This window comes from Otolemur garnettii, unplaced genomic scaffold (genome assembly GCF_000181295.1).
Source record: "Otolemur garnettii isolate 467f Iridium unplaced genomic scaffold, OtoGar3 scaffold00006, whole genome shotgun sequence".
Taxonomy (NCBI): Eukaryota; Metazoa; Chordata; class Mammalia; order Primates; family Galagidae; genus Otolemur; species Otolemur garnettii.
The window spans coordinates 27501771-27521026 of NW_003852401.1; the positions used below are offsets into that span (position 1 = coordinate 27501771).

The following is a 19256-nucleotide window of genomic DNA, read 5'->3' on the forward strand; positions in this document are numbered from 1 at the left end:
GACCTCACTGCACACAGAATTTATGGGAGAGTGCTTTTCTGAGTGGCAGACGTGGCCCACACACCTTTTGTTTCTAAGTAATGAAAATATGCTTCAGATTGAGGGATAGATGAGGACTACTTTGCCCCTGGTTATCCAGAGCTACTATACTTGACCAATAAATAAACACCGATGGTCCTCAACCCCTCCATTCCTGCAGCATCAGCGGCCACCTGGCTACTTGTCAGAAATGCAATTCTGGCTCCATCCCAGACACACTGAATCAGAAAATGCAGGGTGAGACCCAATGATCTGTGTGATAACGAGTCTCTCAAGTGTTTCTGATGCATGCTCAATTTTAAAAACTGGTGCAGATGATCTCACCTGCACCCAGGTGACTTAATTTTTCCAGCACTAGACCCAAAGACAATTTGTGAGTTACACCTGTGGCTAGTGTGCTCCGTGAGACAGGTGCTAGCAAGGCTGGGGTGTGGGTGATGCATGTGGAAGAGTTGGCTGCCCCTCACTATGGGGCATGACCCTTGGTCAGCCATGCCCACGTCTGTATGACGTGTGAGCATCCCTAACAGCACTGCTGCCTCAAAACCCATCCTGATGATGAAACCACCCAAATCACGATGATAGTAATTACCGGTGATGAAGCATGCTCCCTGCCTGGCACTGACCTGGAAATCACAGAGCTGTCTCACATAAGGTAGATGCTGGAGTTAGAAAAGGCAACAGAGGCGCAGCAATATTGAGCAACTCGGCCAAGTTCACACACAGCAGATTCTCTCCTAGGTCTGTCTATATTCAAAGCCCACGGTATTTTCTCCTGCTGCATAATGCCCTGAACATACAAGGGGAGAGAGAGTGTGTGGGTCTCACCTCAAAAAGTAGCCAGAGTTGGCCACAGAAGGACAGACCTGTGTCCCCCAGTCTTTTATCCAGCCTTGAACTGGGGCCACCTTTTCAGTTCCCTTTCCTCCATGGCAAGAGTTCTTCGGGGTTCATGGTCCTCATATTCCACATCTCCCCAGCGGCCTCCCCTCTTTTGCTTGGTTCTCCTCTTACTGTGTGAATTTTAACAGGATCCAATTTAACTTCCTCACCTTCAGCATCTGTTTCCTCAGTGCTCTGAAATGCCCCGTGTTCTGCAGGACTTGAGCCTCCCGATGGCTGTCATTCAGCCACGGCCCAGCTGCACCATGAGACTTGGTGGTCACACTCCTGCAGTGAGCGTCCCTGGTGGTTCTGGAACATCTCTCAGGGAACTTTTCTGATTAAGGAAGTTTTTCAAAGCAGAACAATGAAATGAGTGACATGTGACACTCTCTGGGTAAACCAAAGTCTGCAAAGGATGTAGGCCTTCCTCGGGGCAGCACGTTGACAAGAGCAGATGCTTTGGCTTTTTGCTCCTAACAGCAGGACCAATACGGCCTGGTGAAGAGGACTCTGTGGGTATCAGAAGATGTGGACTCAAGGGCTGTTTCAGCCACCCCAAGCAGGGGCATCTTTCTTCATCTTCATGATGAATGGTGAAACTCACTGAAGTCACTTTCAGTTCTAATTTCCATGACTGTACCATTTTTCATGTTTTATTTTTTTTTAAGGGAATTTATTTGTTTGTTTTTGGCAGTTTTTGGCCAGGGCTGGGTTTGAACCCACCACCTCCAGCATATGGGGCCAGCCCCCTACCCCTTTGAGCCACAGGCGCCGCCCATGTTTTCTTTTTCTTTTAATTCCAGATTACTTTGCCTGTGAACCAAATCTCAGCCTTTATGTTTACACCTATTCCTAAGAGTAGGCTGCTTTTGTGAGATTCGGGACGTGGTGAGGGCAGCTCAGACGGCGCACATGGGTGTGTTTCTCTGAGTGCGTCCTCTTTTTCATCTACTTAGTAAATATTTATTCTTCACTTGCTCTGTACCAAGAAATGTGTTAGGCACTGGAGATTTGACGACTGGAGAGTGGAGCCCTCTCCTGAGCCTCCAATTTGAAATAGGCAAGAGAGAAGAGGGGGCCTGATTCCCTTCCCCTCTCTCTTTCTACAATCATGCACCAGGAGACCAGGAATCTGTGGGAACCAAGGGATAAGAAAACTAAAGACCAGAGCATGTTGTGAGAATCTCAACCCTTCAGGCTGAGCCACCTGCTTTCAATGTGTATACTCACTAACCATTGGGATTATTTCAGTACGCTCATGTGATACAGAAAATGTTACCTGACATATCAAAAAGCAAGAGAATGACTCTATTTTCTCAATGTTGCCTAAAAAATTTCACATTACTCTGGTGGGGTCTTTCCTTCTATGTGAATTGATTTAAGATGCCTGATATGTCCCTCAGTGGGAGATTTTCTAGATTGGGAAAAATGTGCTGCAAGATGAGGCTTAGAGAAATGGCAATTTGAAATAAGCAGACCGTGCATTTGCTCCGCCGTTCCTAATCAATGTTTCGAGTTGGGTCCCATTAACTCGGATTTCTGAGCTGCCATTTTATTGGAGGTGCCAATTAAATAAAGGGTCATTTGGTCCCCATGACAACAGCGGAATGGTGCAGCAAATTAAGAAATATGGTGGGAGGGGAAGGGCAGAGAGGAGGGGAGGGGAGAGAAGAGAAGCCAGAGTGGTCTCTATAGCAACGGGAGAGCGGAACCATGATCATCCCAGGGAAGGGAAAGGAAGCTGGGCCCTGGTCCTCAAAAGAACAAAATTCCAGAGGACAGGACCATGGAGGCAATGGCTGGCAAAGAGGATGCCTGTGGTATGTTTCACCTGCTGGTAATTATGCTTTGGGAATTAATTATGACAGAAAAAATAAATGGCAGAAAACAAGTAATTAAGATAATTAGATATCTATAACTCTAGAAATCGGTTCAATTTCCTATAACCCAGGAAGAGGGGAAAGGCCAACCAGAATTAAGGGGGTAAAATGTAGAATACACCAATTTAGACCCCTGTTCTTCAAAGCATAGCCTGTCGACTGGTGATGACATCACCCTGGGAGCTTGCTGAAAACGCAGAATCCCACCATAGACTGGCTAAATCAGAAGCTGCACTTGAACAAGATCCCCTGGGTGATTCCAATCAGTTTGAGAAGCACGGCTTTATCAGGATGAGAGCGGCTTGTGAAAGTCTCTGCAAAGGGCACTGAGACACACGGCAGCACATCTGAACACCCAGCCTGAAGGCACCAGGCGCTTCCCTGCAGGGGCCCCCGGGGGCTGTGGGACAAGTGTGGGGCAGTGTGCACACTGGTGCAGGTGCAGGCAGAAAGCAGCGTGCCGTGGAGAGAAGTTTGAAAATGCAATAGAAGCCACTGAAGACAGGCTGCATGTGCTGTCACCAGGGGTGATACTCTTCCCTCAGCCAGGAAGGACCACGGATGGGCCTTATACTTTGCCCTCACACAACGTGCACATCCATGGCACTCAGGAAGCTCCGCTGTGCTCTCGCCGGGCCTGCCCTGCTAAGTACTTCTCTGAGGGACCATGAAGGCACTGCTTTTCATACTCTCCATCTTCATCAGTTACATCTCTCTCATCACCTTTTCATTTTCTGGTTCCACAGAGACTGCCTTTATAGATGTCAAAGTTCAGCTCCTCAAATAAAACTTTTCCTCTCAGGAGACTGCTCAGACAGAGGTCTTGCTGTAGTTTCTTTCCACCTTGATGCTGTGAACCCCATGCTGTAGCAGAGGAAGTCAAGCTGCCCTCTTGGGTTCATATTAGGCTTCCTCCTAATATGTATACAGATGAGGCAGGGATTGGGTCTCACTCGCCAGCTTGAGCGAGTCACCTGGGCCTTAGGGCTCTCAGACTCTCTGTGGACCTGGTGTTTCCTATTCCCCTTGTGGGCTGTGCTGAGGAGGAAAGCTGGTGCTTTGTGCCAGCCATGACCTGGGGCCTCACCAGGACTGTTTCTGTCCCAGTCCTTCCCTACCTTCACTGGAGGTATCCCCTTGTCTTAGCCTGTTCTTAGTCTCTTAGGATGAAGTATCACAGGCTGGGAGTCTTATAAACTACCACATTTACGTCTTATACTTCTGAGGCTGGAAGTCTGAGATTGGGGTGCCAGCATGATTGGTTGTGGTGAGGGCCCTCTTCCCAGCTGCAGACAGGAGATTCTTATAGTATCTTCTCATAGCAAAAAGCAAGAGAGCTTGCCAGGGTCCTTTTACAAGGGCACTAATCCCGTCTATGAGGGCTCCACCCTCATGACCTAGTCACCTCCCTCAGGCCTCATCTCCTAATAGCATCCCATTGGGATTAAGGTTTCAACATCTGAATTTTGGGGAAACACATTCAGTCCATAACACCTTTGTCCACAATCTTCCTTCCCAAACTTAGATCAACATCCCATGAACTTTCCACTCCCTCAACTTCCCACTCTCACTAAGTTCTCTCCTCTGTGGGCAGGGTTTCTGAACCTCAGCACTGTAGACATTTGGGGCTGATAATTCTTTGCTGTGGCTTTGTCCTGTACATTGTTGGAAGTTTGACAGTGTCCCTGGTGTCTATCCCCTGGATGCCAGGAACTCCTTCTCCTCCCCAGTGGCGATAACCAAAATAGTCTCCAGATATTTGGGGGTATATAAGATCACCCTTGATTGAGAACTACTGCCCCAGGGTTGGGCTTGGATCTAAAATTTGACCAGACACCCTTCCTGGGATGACTCTGTATTGAAGGCAGGATGTCAGGTGGCTGACCTTGGGTGATTACATCTCTCTCTTTGCCTCAGTTTCCTAATGTGAATAGTGGGCATAGCTGCATTGCCTTCTCCAGAGAAGGCTGCAGTGAGGGCACGGGGAGCTCATACATGTGTATTCTTGGAATGGCACCAGATGCATGGCGCTGATCACTGTTAGCCCTCTGTCCTTTCACCTCTCCCCATCCAGACCAAACTCCCTGGGGTGGGGACTGTACTTCTTGTGTCTCTGGGTACCACTACCCTTGGCAGCTCTCATGTGTGCACGCAAGGTGTGTAGTAAGTAACTTGCTTACTGGTGGGAGAGAGAGACCCCAAAGTGGATTGGTCCTGCCTCTCCATGCCTGGTTACTCTTTGCCTTCCCACACCATCATGGCAGCACCCAACCAGCCTTCTCAGCCCATGCTTGAACCCCATCTCTCCCTGGCTTAATGCCAGCCCATTGGCCATTAATACAAGCAACTTCCAAGGGCCATTTTTCCTTTCTGCTACTGACCTAGGTCTTATTCCTTCAAAGTCAATTTAAAAATCACATAAAATTTTCCCTCTTATTGCTCACACCCTTTCACCTCCACGTTGCTATTAGGGCCACAGAACCCTTTCTTGTCTGTAATCACCCTCCACACGCATACTACCAGCCCTGCTTCACCACCACTCAACTCAGCACTGCACAGAGGCCCAATGAAACATGTCTGAATGAGTATGCGTGTGCCAAGAAAATTCTCTAATCTTATCTTTAATGTATATTAAGCAAGAGGAAAAATTTACTTAGGTAGAAGAAGCAACAAAAAGAAATTAAAGGAGGCCAATGAGGACTATTTCTTTCTAGGTGTGATTATCTTATGTGGACTTAGAATTTAATCAGTTTCATTAAAAACAAAGAGACACCATTCCTATGTCCTATACACTCACCTTCACCTCCCACTTAGGACCTCTCAGCCCAGACAAGGCTGGCTTTTGGGATCTTCTTTTGTTCATAATAACTATTATAAGAATCCACTCCCTCTCCTCTCCCTTTCTGTCTCTCTCTCTGGGATAGTGCTGGGATTGACTGGTGATGCCTGCCACACACATGCCCTCTGTCTCCCCACCCCCCCTCCCCACCAGAGATAGGTATGTTCTAGCTCAGGGGTCCTCAAACTTTTTAAACAGGGGGCCAGTTCACTGTCCCTCAGACTGTTGGAGGGCCAGACTGTGGGCCCAGGGACAAGTTGGCTGCTAAGCAGGACAGGCAGTGGTGGCAAAAACACCCAGCGGGCCGGATAAATGTCCTATGCAGGCCTCATGTGGCCCGGGGCTGTAGTTTGAAGACCCCTGTTAGCTAATAGTCTTTCAGAAAATCCCTGCAGAACCAAAGGAAGCTGTACAACCCCAGTCCACCCACAGTGTGCTGCTGGGGTCTTCAGTAGAGGGCGACTATTCTTGGTCACACTGGCTGTGCAGTCAGCAAGTACTAGCGTACTCAAAAGACTACCCATGGATGCTTCATTTCAAGGTGAAAATCTAATTTTTCCCAAATAGTCACATGTAATTTTTCTTTAAATAACTCCTCTTACTCTTATATAACAGTATCAGTTCAGGTTGAGCAAGGAGTATGTATGCTAGGGAATGAAAAGGAGTCCAGGGACTAGAATGGTTTCCTTCTTCTTGTGGCAACCAGCACATGGGGATGGCAGTACAGAGGCTCTGGGGGAGGACAGACTCACCAGCATCATAGCCAGGGCCACCTGAAGGAAAAAGTGCTCTCAGATCTGAAGCATTCTGATGATTTTTAACAGGGATGGCAAGTCATGTCAAGTACATCAGGCTGACTGTAAGTGATGGTATGGATTACTAAGATGAGAAAAGTGATGGTATGGATTACTGAGATGAGAAAAGTTCTACTGAGGCTGATTCTAGGCTTAGTGGGATAGTGCTGGGATTGACTGGTGATGCCTGCCACAAGCATGCTCTCAGAGAGTAGTGTTATGTGAGCTAATATAGTAGCCCTGATGTAAATCAATTTCAGGAAAGAATCTGTAAACAATAACTTGTGTCTTCCTTGAAGCCTGACACTTAGGATACATTCACAGATATTACCAGATACTACTGATTGATGCCATCACACTCCATGTCATTTCAGGTCTACAATAACAGCCGACTTTCCCCATGTTCAGGTACCTTAATAATGCTCTGGCAGGTGGACAGAGGCAGGCCCACCAAGCTGGTGCCATTAATGGACATGATCTGGTCCCCAATATTCAGCTTCCCCGACTTCTCTGCAGGGCCTCCATGCATCATGCTGGCGATGATCACGGTGGGTAGGATGGACCCCCAGCCAGACTCCACGATCACCACCCCTAGGATTTCTCCTTTCTGCTTCTCTATGAAAACCTACAAGGAAAGAAATATCAGAAAGCCTGAATCAGCAACCATCTGGGGTGGTGGCAGAAATCAAAGCCTCTCCCCCTTTTCCTTCAGCCAGGGGAATCCCTGTCTCCTCTGTATTCCACAGCACTTGGAATTTATAAGAAAGAATTTCACATAGTCTACACTCTTTTTTTGTAATTCACTCCTTTCACATAAGCAATCCTGCCTCAGCACACAGCCATGAGGGTCACTAGGTTTTTTTCTTTTTCTTTTTTTCTTTTTTTAATTTTTGTACTCCTAGAGGCAGGGGAAAGAGGCTGTGTCTGTTATGGCTTTCAGAAATAGCTTTTTGAATTACATGTACCGGTCTCCCCTTCCCACAGTGCTTCATAAATTCTGACATTTGAGATTCTTGAGTTAAACATAAACAAACATGCAGAAACACCTCTCTACAAGGAGAAAGTTAAGGGAAAAGAAAAAAAATGATGCTGAAGTTAATTACAACCAAAAGGTTGGGAGTACACCCCAGAAGGTCACATCCTGGACACACCTAATCATTCTATGACCTGCAGTGGAAGGGCAGAGAAGACAGGAGTCAGTGCAGGATACCTGTGTCCTGAGGGATGGGGGTGGTTCGCAGAGTGTCACAGAAGGTAAGACACTTCTTGGGAACATTCCACCAAGAGAGTGTGTGTGTTAGTTGTTGGGACGTGACAGAGTCCCCTTCACAGGCCGTCTCTCGTCCCCCAGCTGCTGGCACTCACAGTTGGCCCCTTCCCTGAAGAACTGTCCTTAGCCAAATAGGAGACACTCTAGCTACAACCTGAGTTGTGTCCTCCCAAAATTGCAGTACGAAGCCCTAGTACCTTAGACTGTGACTTTACTTGGAGATAAGGCCTTTACACAAGTAATTGATTTTAAGTGCGGTTAGGGGAATAGGCCCTCGTCCAACATGACTGGAGTCCTTACAAGAAGAAAACTCTGGACAGAGACCTGTGCAGAGGGAAGGCAGCCATCTAAAGCCCTGGAAAGAGGCTTGGAACAGAGCCCTCTCTTACGGCTCTCGGGGGAAGTGACCCTGTCAACACCTTGGTCTTGGAATCCAGCCTCCAGCTCTGTGAAATGATACATTTCTGTCATTTAAGCTACCTAATCTCTGGTACTTCATTACAGCATTACAACCAATGTACCCCTTGTCCACCCTTGGTTAGTGGCTGGTACGGGGCACAAAGGCCTGCCAGCACTCTTGCCTCGAGGTCCTGCAATCTGTACACTGGAGCTTCCCCTTGGATCAGAGGGAAGCTCTCGCCCAGGAGGACCACACTTTTCCTCAGTGCCCCATCATTTGCTTCCCACACTCCCCCATAAGCCTCTTGACCAAACTTCCACCTCCAGCTCCACTTGTCACCTACACACACCTGATAGATACTAGTGGGCTGGCTGCAGGTTCTATTTTATGGGATAAAGTCTGAACCCCTCAGCTAGACTTGCAAGCCCTTCAGGTCTGACCTGGACCTCGTGCTGGTTTCCACATCTCCCTTCCTGTGCCCAGCCCCTGCTACAGCCAAGGCACTCCTTTCCTGATTTCCCAGACAAATCTGGAGCTTTCTGACTCCCATCCTGTTACTTTGGCCCAGCCCTGTTTGCCCCTACCTTTCCAAATAATCCCCAGACCTCCACACTAGCTCAGATGGCCCCGTCTTCTTCTAGGTACTCCTGGAGAGCTTGGTCTAGAGCAGTAGGGTGGTCCCTGGGGGAGCACAGCATCTCTTGTCTGAAAGCCAAGATCTGCTCCATTCTGCCAAGTACAATTAATTGGCTTTGACTAGTGCTTGTGCCTGGCATCATCATTTAACTCTGGGTACCCTTACCTAGACTGCAGTCTTCACAAGGGCAGAGTTCAGGTCACAGCCACCTCTGGAACCCACCTACAACTTAGCTCAGGATGTCCAGAAGCAGATATACTGCTCCTCTGTTTACACCCATCCACAAAAGCATGGAATAACAGGGCCCAGGAGAGGGCAGCTCCTTCACAATGCCCTGCCAGTTCTGCACTCCTCACCCTCCACCTGCCTTCACTTCCACAGCAGGGCTGCCCACTCCCCCTGCCCCCCGACCCTACTGGCTGATCCAGCCTGGAGAACAGTGTCAAGGAAAGTACCTACATCTTTGCAGTTTTCCGACTTGGAGAAGTGGATCAGGTCATCATTGTACATGTCCTGGGTGTTGAGCAGGTCACTGTACTCCTTCTGGCTGAGATCTTCAGGGTTAATCCCGTTGGCTCTGAGGAATTCCTGGTAGGCCACGCTAAAGGCCTGCCCGATGGACTGTGCAATTAGCTGGGCCTAGAGTAGCAGTCAGAGAGGAAAGGTGGTGGTCAGTGGGCTGATGTCCTTGAGGGAGAGCCCAGTACACTTCCCCACCTAGACTATGGTCCTCCTAAAGGTGAAGGGGATGTTTTTGATTAGGATGATGACCATTTTATAATCAGGGGACAGGAATCAAAGATGCAGGACTCCTGCCATGCAAAGGACAACCCTATGAAATGGTGAGTCATCCTACATCCTGAGCAATTTTCAAACATCCTTCTGGACGTTCATGTACATGTAATACCTGTTTCTAATCATATGAATCCAGGATTCAACTCTGATTTATGTATAAACACAAAGAGTTTCGTCATGTCACTTTAATTTGGGTTTTTTTTTGTTGTTGTTGTTGAGACAGAGTCCCACCCTATGCAATGGTGTCATAGCTCACTGCAACCTCAGACTCGGGCTGTGGGCATCCCACTGCCTCAGCCTCCAGAAGCCACTGGGATTACAGGTGCTCGCCGCAGTGCCCGGCTGGGTTTTTCATTTTTTTAGGAGTCAGGGTCTCACTCTTGCTCACTCAAGTCTTGAACTTCTGAGCTTGAGCAATTCTCCCTCTTCAGCCTCCCTCAGTGCTGGGATTATAGGTGTGAGCACAGGGCCATCATGTGGTTTTAAAACATATTGAATGTTTCAGGAATACTACTGAGTACATTGAGATAAGCCAGTATTTTGCTTTGTCCAGCACTTTACCAGGAGGAAGTTTCATGGCTGGAAACCCGTCAGCTTCAGTGCTGCTGATGGTATCAGAGTTGCCAATAAAATCACATCCCTGTCAACCTGCATATCTGCTGTCCAGCATGGTCATCCTGCATGTCTGTACGTGTATATGTGTATGTGTGTGCATTTTCCTATTTAGCCCTCAACTTGAAATGCCAAATGGAAAGCCCCTGCAATGTTCCACTGAACACTGTTGTTTACCTATATCCAAACTTATTAATCAAGCAGGGGCAAGCACCTGGCTACTGCAGTGTGCCTTTGAGAATGGCTGGACCAAGCGTTTACATGCTGTAGTATAATTTTATTTTAGCTGGCTCTCCTTTCATTCTTCTTTGTATTATATTTATGGCCATATTTTGATTATTTGGCAACAGATTTTCAAAAGGGGAGGTTACATATTATCTATAAATTTCATTTCAGGGTAATAATGAGGCATTACAACAATGTTGCTCATAGAAAGGGAGCGTTGTCCCCATGGAGCTGAGAACTCTGATCTAGTCTAACCCTGCATTTCCCAGTTGATTAGCCAACGTACTGCAAAAATCCCTTTAGTTTCTCAGAGCTTGTTAGATTTTGGAATTATAGATCTGTACTACTGTTCAGATTGGACAGACCAGGAATGGGCAGAAAAGCAAAACCAAACCAGAAAATCTCTAGAGGAATGTTTTAAAAACATACTCAATTCCAATCTCCATCTCTCCTTTCCCTGTTTTCCCTAATTGTTAGTAAAAGCAGCTAATTAACAGTGAAACCAGAACTTTCTATGTGGCTGGCCACGGGGAAATAAATCTTAACTCTGAGAATCTGGGGATTTCACTTGCCACAGGTTACATCAAGAACCACTTCCCTCCTCCCTGCTGCAAAGCTGGGAGGCAGTGAGGCATCGCGTCCGGCATCAGAAAGGCCCGTGCAGATGAAGTGAAAAATATATCCCTGTGGCCGTGACCGGCGGACTTCCTGATTATCACTAATGGAAACACTTGGCAAACATACTGGCAGCTGAGACTAAGGGACCACTTGCCATGTGTTGGGCTTTATGTGCAGTATCTGTGAGAGTCCCACAGCAGCCCCGATGAGGGAGGCACCGTCATTCTACAGAAGAGGAACCACGGCTGGACAGCCACACAGCTTACACACCGAGGCAGGATGCAAACCCAGCTCTCCCAGCTCAGGAGCCCACATGCTCTGTCCACACTCCCATGGAAGCAAAGGGGTGACATTCCTGGGTCACTCTTGTCCTAACTCTTGTTTCTCCTTCCATTCCTCTCTGATTGGCCCAAGGAGCAGAAACCGTCCTTACGAACTCTGAGCCAGGTGGAGGTGACAGGGGCCCTGCAGGCATCCTTGAGCCGGTGAGCCGCGCCAACTCCACCTTTCACTGGCCATGCAAAACACAGGAGGCTTAAGATCCCAAATTTCCCTTCTTTTGGCACTTTCTGAGAACTCTTCCAACTCATCTTCATGCATGTCTGTCCTTAGCTTTGAGGAATGGGTGGGGGAGCACAGCAGGGAGAATGGCAGGCAGAGGCCTTTCGAGCTCTCTGACCTTGTCCCAAGGCTGCTTCCTAGAGAAGGAGACCAGTAAAGGACAGTGACAAGAAGTATCAGCAACTCTTCCCCCTTATGGCCACAGCCACAACAGTGGTGGCTCCCCAGAGAAAAGCAGGATGGCCTCTTCTTGGAGAAGGCAATTTCTGCAGCTAGATGAACACGCTACTGGAGAAAAATGGCCTCTTTTAAGAAGGAGCCAAGGTCATCACATGCAATTTTCTTTTAAACAGATAAGGGCTCTCTGCTCCACACAAGAAACACAGCTTATTCCTCTGTGATAGGAGGAAAAATTAGCACAGTCAAAGGCATTGACACAGCCCTCAGAGGGTGAACGGGGCTGGGGAGGGGTCCTGCAGTTCAGAACCACGTGGGGCTGTGGCCCATCTTCAAAGGGAGCATCCCAGGCTTGCCCAGGCTCTGGGATCAGCTCCGGTGCTAATGCAATTTGAAATCTGGTGGCTTCACCAGCAGCTCCCGGCACAACCCTGGAAGAAGGCCAAATGAAAGAATGGCCTCTATTGTAAACAAATTTTTTTCTGTTGACCTCCCCACCAGAGATTAGGAGTTACTGGCTTTGTGTCAGGAGGAGCTGGTGGGGAGGGTGGTACTCCCGTCCTGGTGGGGAGGAGTGCAGATGCTAATCTTACTGTAGCTCACAGGACAGTCCTATCAATAAAGAATTGTTCCCTTCTTCTTGGGCTATAATTGGGTTATAGCTTTCACAAGAAAGCTATAAATTGGTTTCACAGGACGAGTGAGTACACTGGATGGGTGGAAGGAGAGTAGTTGTTGGGACCACACCTACGGTGCATCTTACAAGGGTACATGTGAAATTTACTAGGTGTAGAATACAAATGTCTTAACATAATAACTAAGAAAGTGCCTTGAGGACTACGTTGATTAGTTTGATGAAAGCATTTCAAATGGTATGTAAAACCAGCACATTGTACCCCATGATTGCATTAATGTACACAGCTATGTTTTAATAAAAAAAAAGAAAGAAAAAAGAATTGTCTTCCTATGATGCCCTCGTGCTCAGAGACCTGCTCAGGTCCTTCGTGGACTGACCACATTCTTCCCCTCTCCCCTCATTCCAGACTGCCCAGTAGCGTGGCCTCCTTGCCCTTCCTCCCACTGAGTAGCAGGCCCCTACCTCAGGGCCTCTGCACCTACTCCTTCCTTATTCTCCCTTTCTTTAGGTCTCTGCTCAAATGTCAGCTCCTCTAGAGAGAACTCTGTTACCCCCTGCCTGAAATAGCCCTTGTTCTTCTATCCCGACCCTGCTTTATTTTTTTATATAGCTGCCCACTACTTAATTTTATATTAAGTATACTTATTAATTTATTTCCTGTCTTCCTTTAACCATCACTATGAGTATCTGTTTTATTTAGCTGTATATCCCTAGCACTAGAGCAGTGCCTGGCACACAGTAGTTGCTCAATAAGTACATTTAACATACGATAAATTAGACTGATTCAGGTTCTGAGAAATCATGTGAAACCTGGTCACCCAATGGCCACCCAGGATACCCAGAAGGAGATCAGGGAAGCCACCCTTACATCCTCAGACTCAAAGACATGGCAGATCATCTTGTACTGTCTTTTCCCATCCTGGGATGGGTGTGAGGCTTCCACATTCTCCTGGGAGTTGGAACGGGGCATCCGCCGACGGGCCATCAGCACCACAATGTTCCCGATGTCTGCGATGTAGGAAATGGTCCTCAGAGGGTGGTCCATCATTGTCTCCTGGAGGCAGGAAGAAAGGGCAGTTAAGTCCGGCATAGCATCTAATGATGCATGAGAGGTGCCATTCCACAGCCAGCCAAATCTGGTCCACACACATGCAGGGTGGGCTCCAGGGCCCACTATGAAGACCTATTGGCAGACCTATACCTGCCCACCCCTGCTCAGGCATTCCCCTTGGCTAACCAAGAGCAGGAAATGATCTACAGCAGGTGAAAAGAAATAAGAAATTTCAAACATTTCACAACCGATATAGACTCTTTGGTGGGGAAGTTTTAAAAAAAGAATAAAAATGTAAACAGCATGGTTGTTTTGTTGTTTTGGGGGTGTGTGTTTGATTTTAAACAAAATTTCTTAAAATGCTAGCCTATCCATGTTAATGAACCTTTTCATAAGAACTTATGAGGATGCTAAACAACACCTATGCTTTAGCATTTCCCTTGAGCTTTAAGAAAGCAGTTCCATACCCCAGCCAGAAAGAGGCACTGCAAACACTTCTAGAATAGCTCATAAGGAACCCAGCACCTAGGGCCAGCTTCTCTGCAGACACACATCACCACCAAACTTCACCTCTGCGGAAGGTGGCACCAGCTGATACCTGTGTGTCGGCATTCAATACTTTGATCCGCTGGGTAGAAATGAAGAGATCCACCTCGGTCATTGGCTGAGATTCACCTTCAGGAGCCTGAGAAGAAAAAAAAAACACACCAGGAGAAAGTTGTACTACACTCCCCTAACCTAGGCGCATAAGGAGTAGGTTAGCTCACACACACAGGCACCAAGACACAGTCACCAGAACGGCAACGCAGACTCTAGGATTAAATTGCCAAAGCTGAGGATACCACACAGGGAATGGACACATGGACGAGAGTGAGCATCTCCAGGTCACATGGAGAAGTGTGGAAGCTCCTTCGCTTCCTCACTGAGAAGTAACCAGTAGAACCAATAGAAACAGTAACCCAATGAAGTAGATTTGACTCTGAACAAGGATAGAAAATGGTCCTTTCTGTAAGGGTTTTGGAGCCCAATAGTTGCCTTCAGGCAACTAACTCATACCCAAGGACCTTGAAGAAGTCACTTTGAGTCTGCCCCTGCTTGAGCTGATGGGGGATGATGTTTATAGCAGGTGCAAATGGAGCCTCTGGGAAGCAGTTCTGGTGAGAGGGTCTTCATGTACCACCACAGAAACACAGAAGCAGTTGCCCATTCCTGAAGCCACCCCACTAAGAGTGAGCCCCAAAGCCCAACATCCCAGGAGTGGTTCGTAAGCACCTAGAAGCTCCACACCCAAAAAGCACGGTCTGGGTCATTTAGGGGTTAACTCCACGCATGTGAGGTTATCAGCGAGTTTTCTTTTTTGCATCCAGCAATCTGACAGATCCACAAGTCAAACATAACTGTAATTGAACATACCCAGGTCCCTGCCACATCAGTGCCCCTGAAGGAGGAGAACTTCTACACTACTGCATGATTCATTTAGCATCTCCAATCTGCTCCCTGCCGCTCCTCTGACATGAAATGACTAATGAGCAACAGAAAACGGCCACTTTAGGCAACTGAGTTTTGAGAAACGCTGGCTTATGGGGCGGTTCAAAAAGAAATCTGAACAAAAACTTGCTGGATGCAGAAAACAAAAACACAAAAATAGAAAAAGGCAAAACAGAAACAAATGAAAAGAACAGGCAGAACACCAAGCTGATGAAGTTGTTTGTACTGCACCTTCTTCCTGCTTTTGGCTAATTTCTGGGCCATCTGCTTAGCATGGAACAAACAGAGATAGGAGAATAGTTAGAAAAGAATTTGCAGAGACTCAAAGTTGAAAAGGGAACTGACACACTAGTACCCATTAGTGATAGAAAGCATTTCTGTGGGAGAAGGCTGGCTTTAAAAATCCCACTCCAATTGACTTGCTAGCTCAGAATTTAGTTGGTGATGGGGGCAATGAGATGAAGGCAATGTATCGAGGTACTCCTCATGCTTAACGACAATTGATCTTTTTAATGAACCAACTTTTGATTCTATTGATTTTATCATACGCCTGTTTTTCTATTGCATTGATTTCAGCCTAGACCTTTATTTCCTTCTGCTTTCCTTGGGTTTAATTTCCTGATTTTTCTTCCCAGCTTCCCAAGGTAACTTTAAATTATGGCTTTTCAAGCTTTTTTCTTTTCTGTTGTTTAATGCCATGAATCTTCCTCTAAGTACTGCTTTGGCTGCGTCCCACAAATTTAGGTATATTGCAATTTAATTATTTTTCCATGAAAACATATTCTAATTTCTACTATGATCTCTTCCTTGAACCTTGGATTATTTAGAATTGTATTATTAATTTCACTATATTTGGGGGCTTTTCTATTTATCTTTTTGTTACTGAGTTAATTCCATTGTGGTCAGAGAATATACTCTGTATACTTTCAACCTTTTGTACTATGCTAAGGCTTACACAGCCCAGCGAAACTCATGACTTGTGTCACTGTGTCATGTGGACTTCAAAATACGCATTCTATAGTTGTTGGAAATAGTGTTCTACAAATGTCAATCAGGTCAATTAAGTTGCTTCAGAGCACTGTTTAAATCTTCTACATACTTGCTGATATTCTTTGTTGGTTTCTACCATTTGTTGAGATGTGTTAAAATCTGCTGTCCCCTGCTGTGCTCTAAGGTATATGCACATTTCGGATGGCATGCCTTCTTGTTGAACTGACCCTCTCATGGTTTTCTCTCTTTATCTTGAGTAATACTTCTTGCCTTAAATATGTGTAATATAGTTCACACCTAACTAAAAATGGATGTAATATTCCCCTATTACTCATAATTAAAATATTGTTGATAAAAGCAGGGCTGGACAGTCTAAAACTGAATCCTGGCTCTGCCACCTACTCGTGTGACTTTGGGGAAACTATTTCGTGTCTCTGTGCCTCATTTTTCCATGTACAAAATAGGGATAAGAAGAGTATCCACCTCGTAGGGCTGCTTTGAGGACAAGATGAATAATGTAAAGCTTTTCAAACAGTGCCCAGAGGATTAGAGGCGCTCTGTTTGTGTTTGCTGTTATACGATTATAATTTACCAACATCAGGATGTGATTTCCTGGCTTTTGCTAAGGCTTGCTGTACACGTAGCTCTTGCACGAATGATGGTGAGTCAACGGCCAAACTGCAGACCCTGGTATGATGGGAGCGTGGTACAGTCCTTGGTACTCACCTGCAGGAGAGCTCTTCTGCCTCAGCAGCACGTCTCTATGTCATTAGTGACTAAACTGTGTTGCCTAGACTGCCTCACTGGAGAGAAACTGGATGAGTCAGCCATCCAGTCACCAAATAGCTAGTCTTTAGTTCACCTGGGAAACTAGGGCATCCCCACTGCCACACAGACACCCCACAGCTCCCCCTGGTGGCCATGAGTTCAGAGTGAAGAGTCTGCTCTGAAAAAGTCTGAAGGTAGAAATGCAAGTTATCCTAACTGCTGCACAGTACGAGGGAGGTTCCCAAACCGACAAGCAGGCCTAAGCAGAGGCTGTTCCACACCTGGGTCACTTATCATATGCATGACAAACGGCTGCCGTGAGCCTTTAATGTTGATTTTCTACCTCCCCTGAAATGACAGGGCAGTAACACAGGAATTTCCATTCCTTCCATACCAAAGCCTAACAACTGTTGGTCATAATTCTTCACCTCTAGGCAACTATGATTTGAAAGAGCCCTACCAAAGGAAAATAGGTCCACCATCAATGGAATATCCAATTTTTGCCTTTTTGCTGTAACAGGTGATGAGGAAGAAGATCCAGAAATCAAACTGAGTTTCATTATTTCAGTAACTTCTGCAATAATTTTTATGAAGAATATTTTATGCTTATAATCACTTATAATATTCAAAGGCCCTGCAACAAATTATAATCAAGCAATTAGATGTAACATAGCCAAAGGTGAGGGGGTCAGAACCTAGAATGTGAAACTGGAGGAGCAGAGAGAGGTCCAAGAGAAACATAGACCGCTATGCATCTTAAAGCTGGGAATGACAACATCCATTTAAATCCTTGAGTCTCATGGGATTATCATGGCTTACCACCCTCCGGGGTCTGGTGCAAAGGACAACCCGTGACACCATCTATCTATAACATTTATTATTTACTGCTGTTAAGACACTCCAGATTAGTCCTATCAGGGACCCTCCTGCCTGTTCTGTCTTTTCTTTCCCTAGCTGACATTTACTGAGCACTTGGTATGTGCTAGAATCCTTCTAAGCATTTCACATGTATCAACGTAAAAGCTATAGTAACTCTGTGAGGCTGGCACTACATGATCCTCACTTTTCTGAAGAGGGAAATGAGGCACAGAGAGGCTAATTAACTTTCCCAAGGTCACACAGCCAGGATGTAGCAGAATAGGTATTAAAACTCAAGCCATCTCACTCTATACTTTAAACCACTAGTTGTTCAACCTGGGTAAGCTTCTCCTCTGTAAGATGTCTTCTCTGTTTGTAAGATGGCGTTGATAATGCCTGCCTTACAGGATTCCCTACCTCCTCCATTCTGAGGAGTAAATAGGATAACACAGATGAGGGCCTGATGTGTCAGCATCCTCTTTACTCATCATGGACTTCTTCAGGCAAGATGGGAAATGACGTGGCTTAGACCAAACTATAATGATAGAAATTTCAATTCTGCAATGAAATCATAATTTTTGACATTTAAAGGAAATCATAAAAGAATGAAAACAATCTGGTCTTTGGGACAGGCTAGTAAAGCCAGACATGTATATATATGAATATTAGATAATGAATGCTTTTTACAAAAATGTGTGTGCCACAAAATACCTAAATGCTATCTATAATTGCACGAGCTTTGCAAATACAGCAGGAATGGAGACACAGACACTGCACTCCGTGTGGACATGAAGCAGTCTCTGTGGCTCAGGTAGCACTTAGCAGGCCGCCCTATCTGGTTGAAAAGCAGAGAATGAAGTGCCGGGCATGACAGCAGAATGCAAGGATGGAGATGAGTGGGCAGATGAGTGAGCTGGCTGCACTGGCTCCAAGTTTGGTTCTCTCTTGAGAGGGAGCAGGCCTGATCCCCACACCCTGGGCACTGTCATGTTTCTACACAGGTCATATTAAAGACTGACCATACATGGGGCAAAGCTCTCTGCAGAAATTTTTCCCAAAACATGTTCCAGAGAATAGTAGCAACAAGACATTAGAAGAAGTATCTATCACATGGTGATAATATTCTGTGCTCAAATGATTACGGGAACTGCTGTTTAAACAAAGTGAATGAAATCTCCTTAGCACAGGACTTAACAGAAACTTTAAGAAGAAAATATGTAGCAAATATCCAAAAATGAGAAATGAGATCTACTAGATAGTGTTTCTTTCTTTCTTCTTCTTCTTTTTTTTTTTTTATCTAGGCTGAGTCTCACTATGTTGCCCTCAGTAGTGGGCCATGGTGTCACAGCTCACAGTAACCGCCAACTCTTGGGTTTAAGTGATTCTCTTGCCTCAGCATCCCAGGTAGCTGGGACAATGCTGGTTATTTTTTGGGTGCAATGGTCATTGCTGTTCAGTAGGCCCAGGCCAGGCTTGACTCCACTAGCCTTGGTGTACGTGGCTGGTGCTGTAACTGCTGTGCTACGGACACCCAGTGCTGGGTATTTTTTGATTACAGTTGTCATTGCTGTTCAGTAGGCCCAGGGCAGGCTTGAACCCACCAGCCTTGGTGTATGTGGCTGGCACCGTAACCCGGGCACCACCTGGGCAGTGTTTCTTGAGCTTATTCACCAATGGGACCCTGCCAGTGACAAGTACTCAGCTCGACTAGAAGCTGCAGAACATAGCAAAG

At 46.3% G+C, this 19256-nt stretch overlaps 1 protein-coding gene across 1 annotated transcript in view; it reads right to left on the reverse strand.

Annotated features, from left to right (window-relative positions):
• The window catches only part of APBA1 (amyloid beta precursor protein binding family A member 1), a 226411-nt gene that overhangs the window by 4796 nt on the left and 202359 nt on the right, over positions 1-19256 (reverse strand). Inside the window, exons 6-10 of the mRNA XM_003782933.2 lie at positions 15140-15172; positions 14019-14105; positions 13238-13423; positions 9204-9383; positions 6850-7062 (exon numbers count right to left, since the gene is read on the reverse strand). Of these exons, the coding sequence (XP_003782981.1) occupies positions 6850-7062; positions 9204-9383; positions 13238-13423; positions 14019-14105; positions 15140-15172 (699 nt within the window). The remainder of the gene's footprint in view (positions 1-6849; positions 7063-9203; positions 9384-13237; positions 13424-14018; positions 14106-15139; positions 15173-19256) is intronic.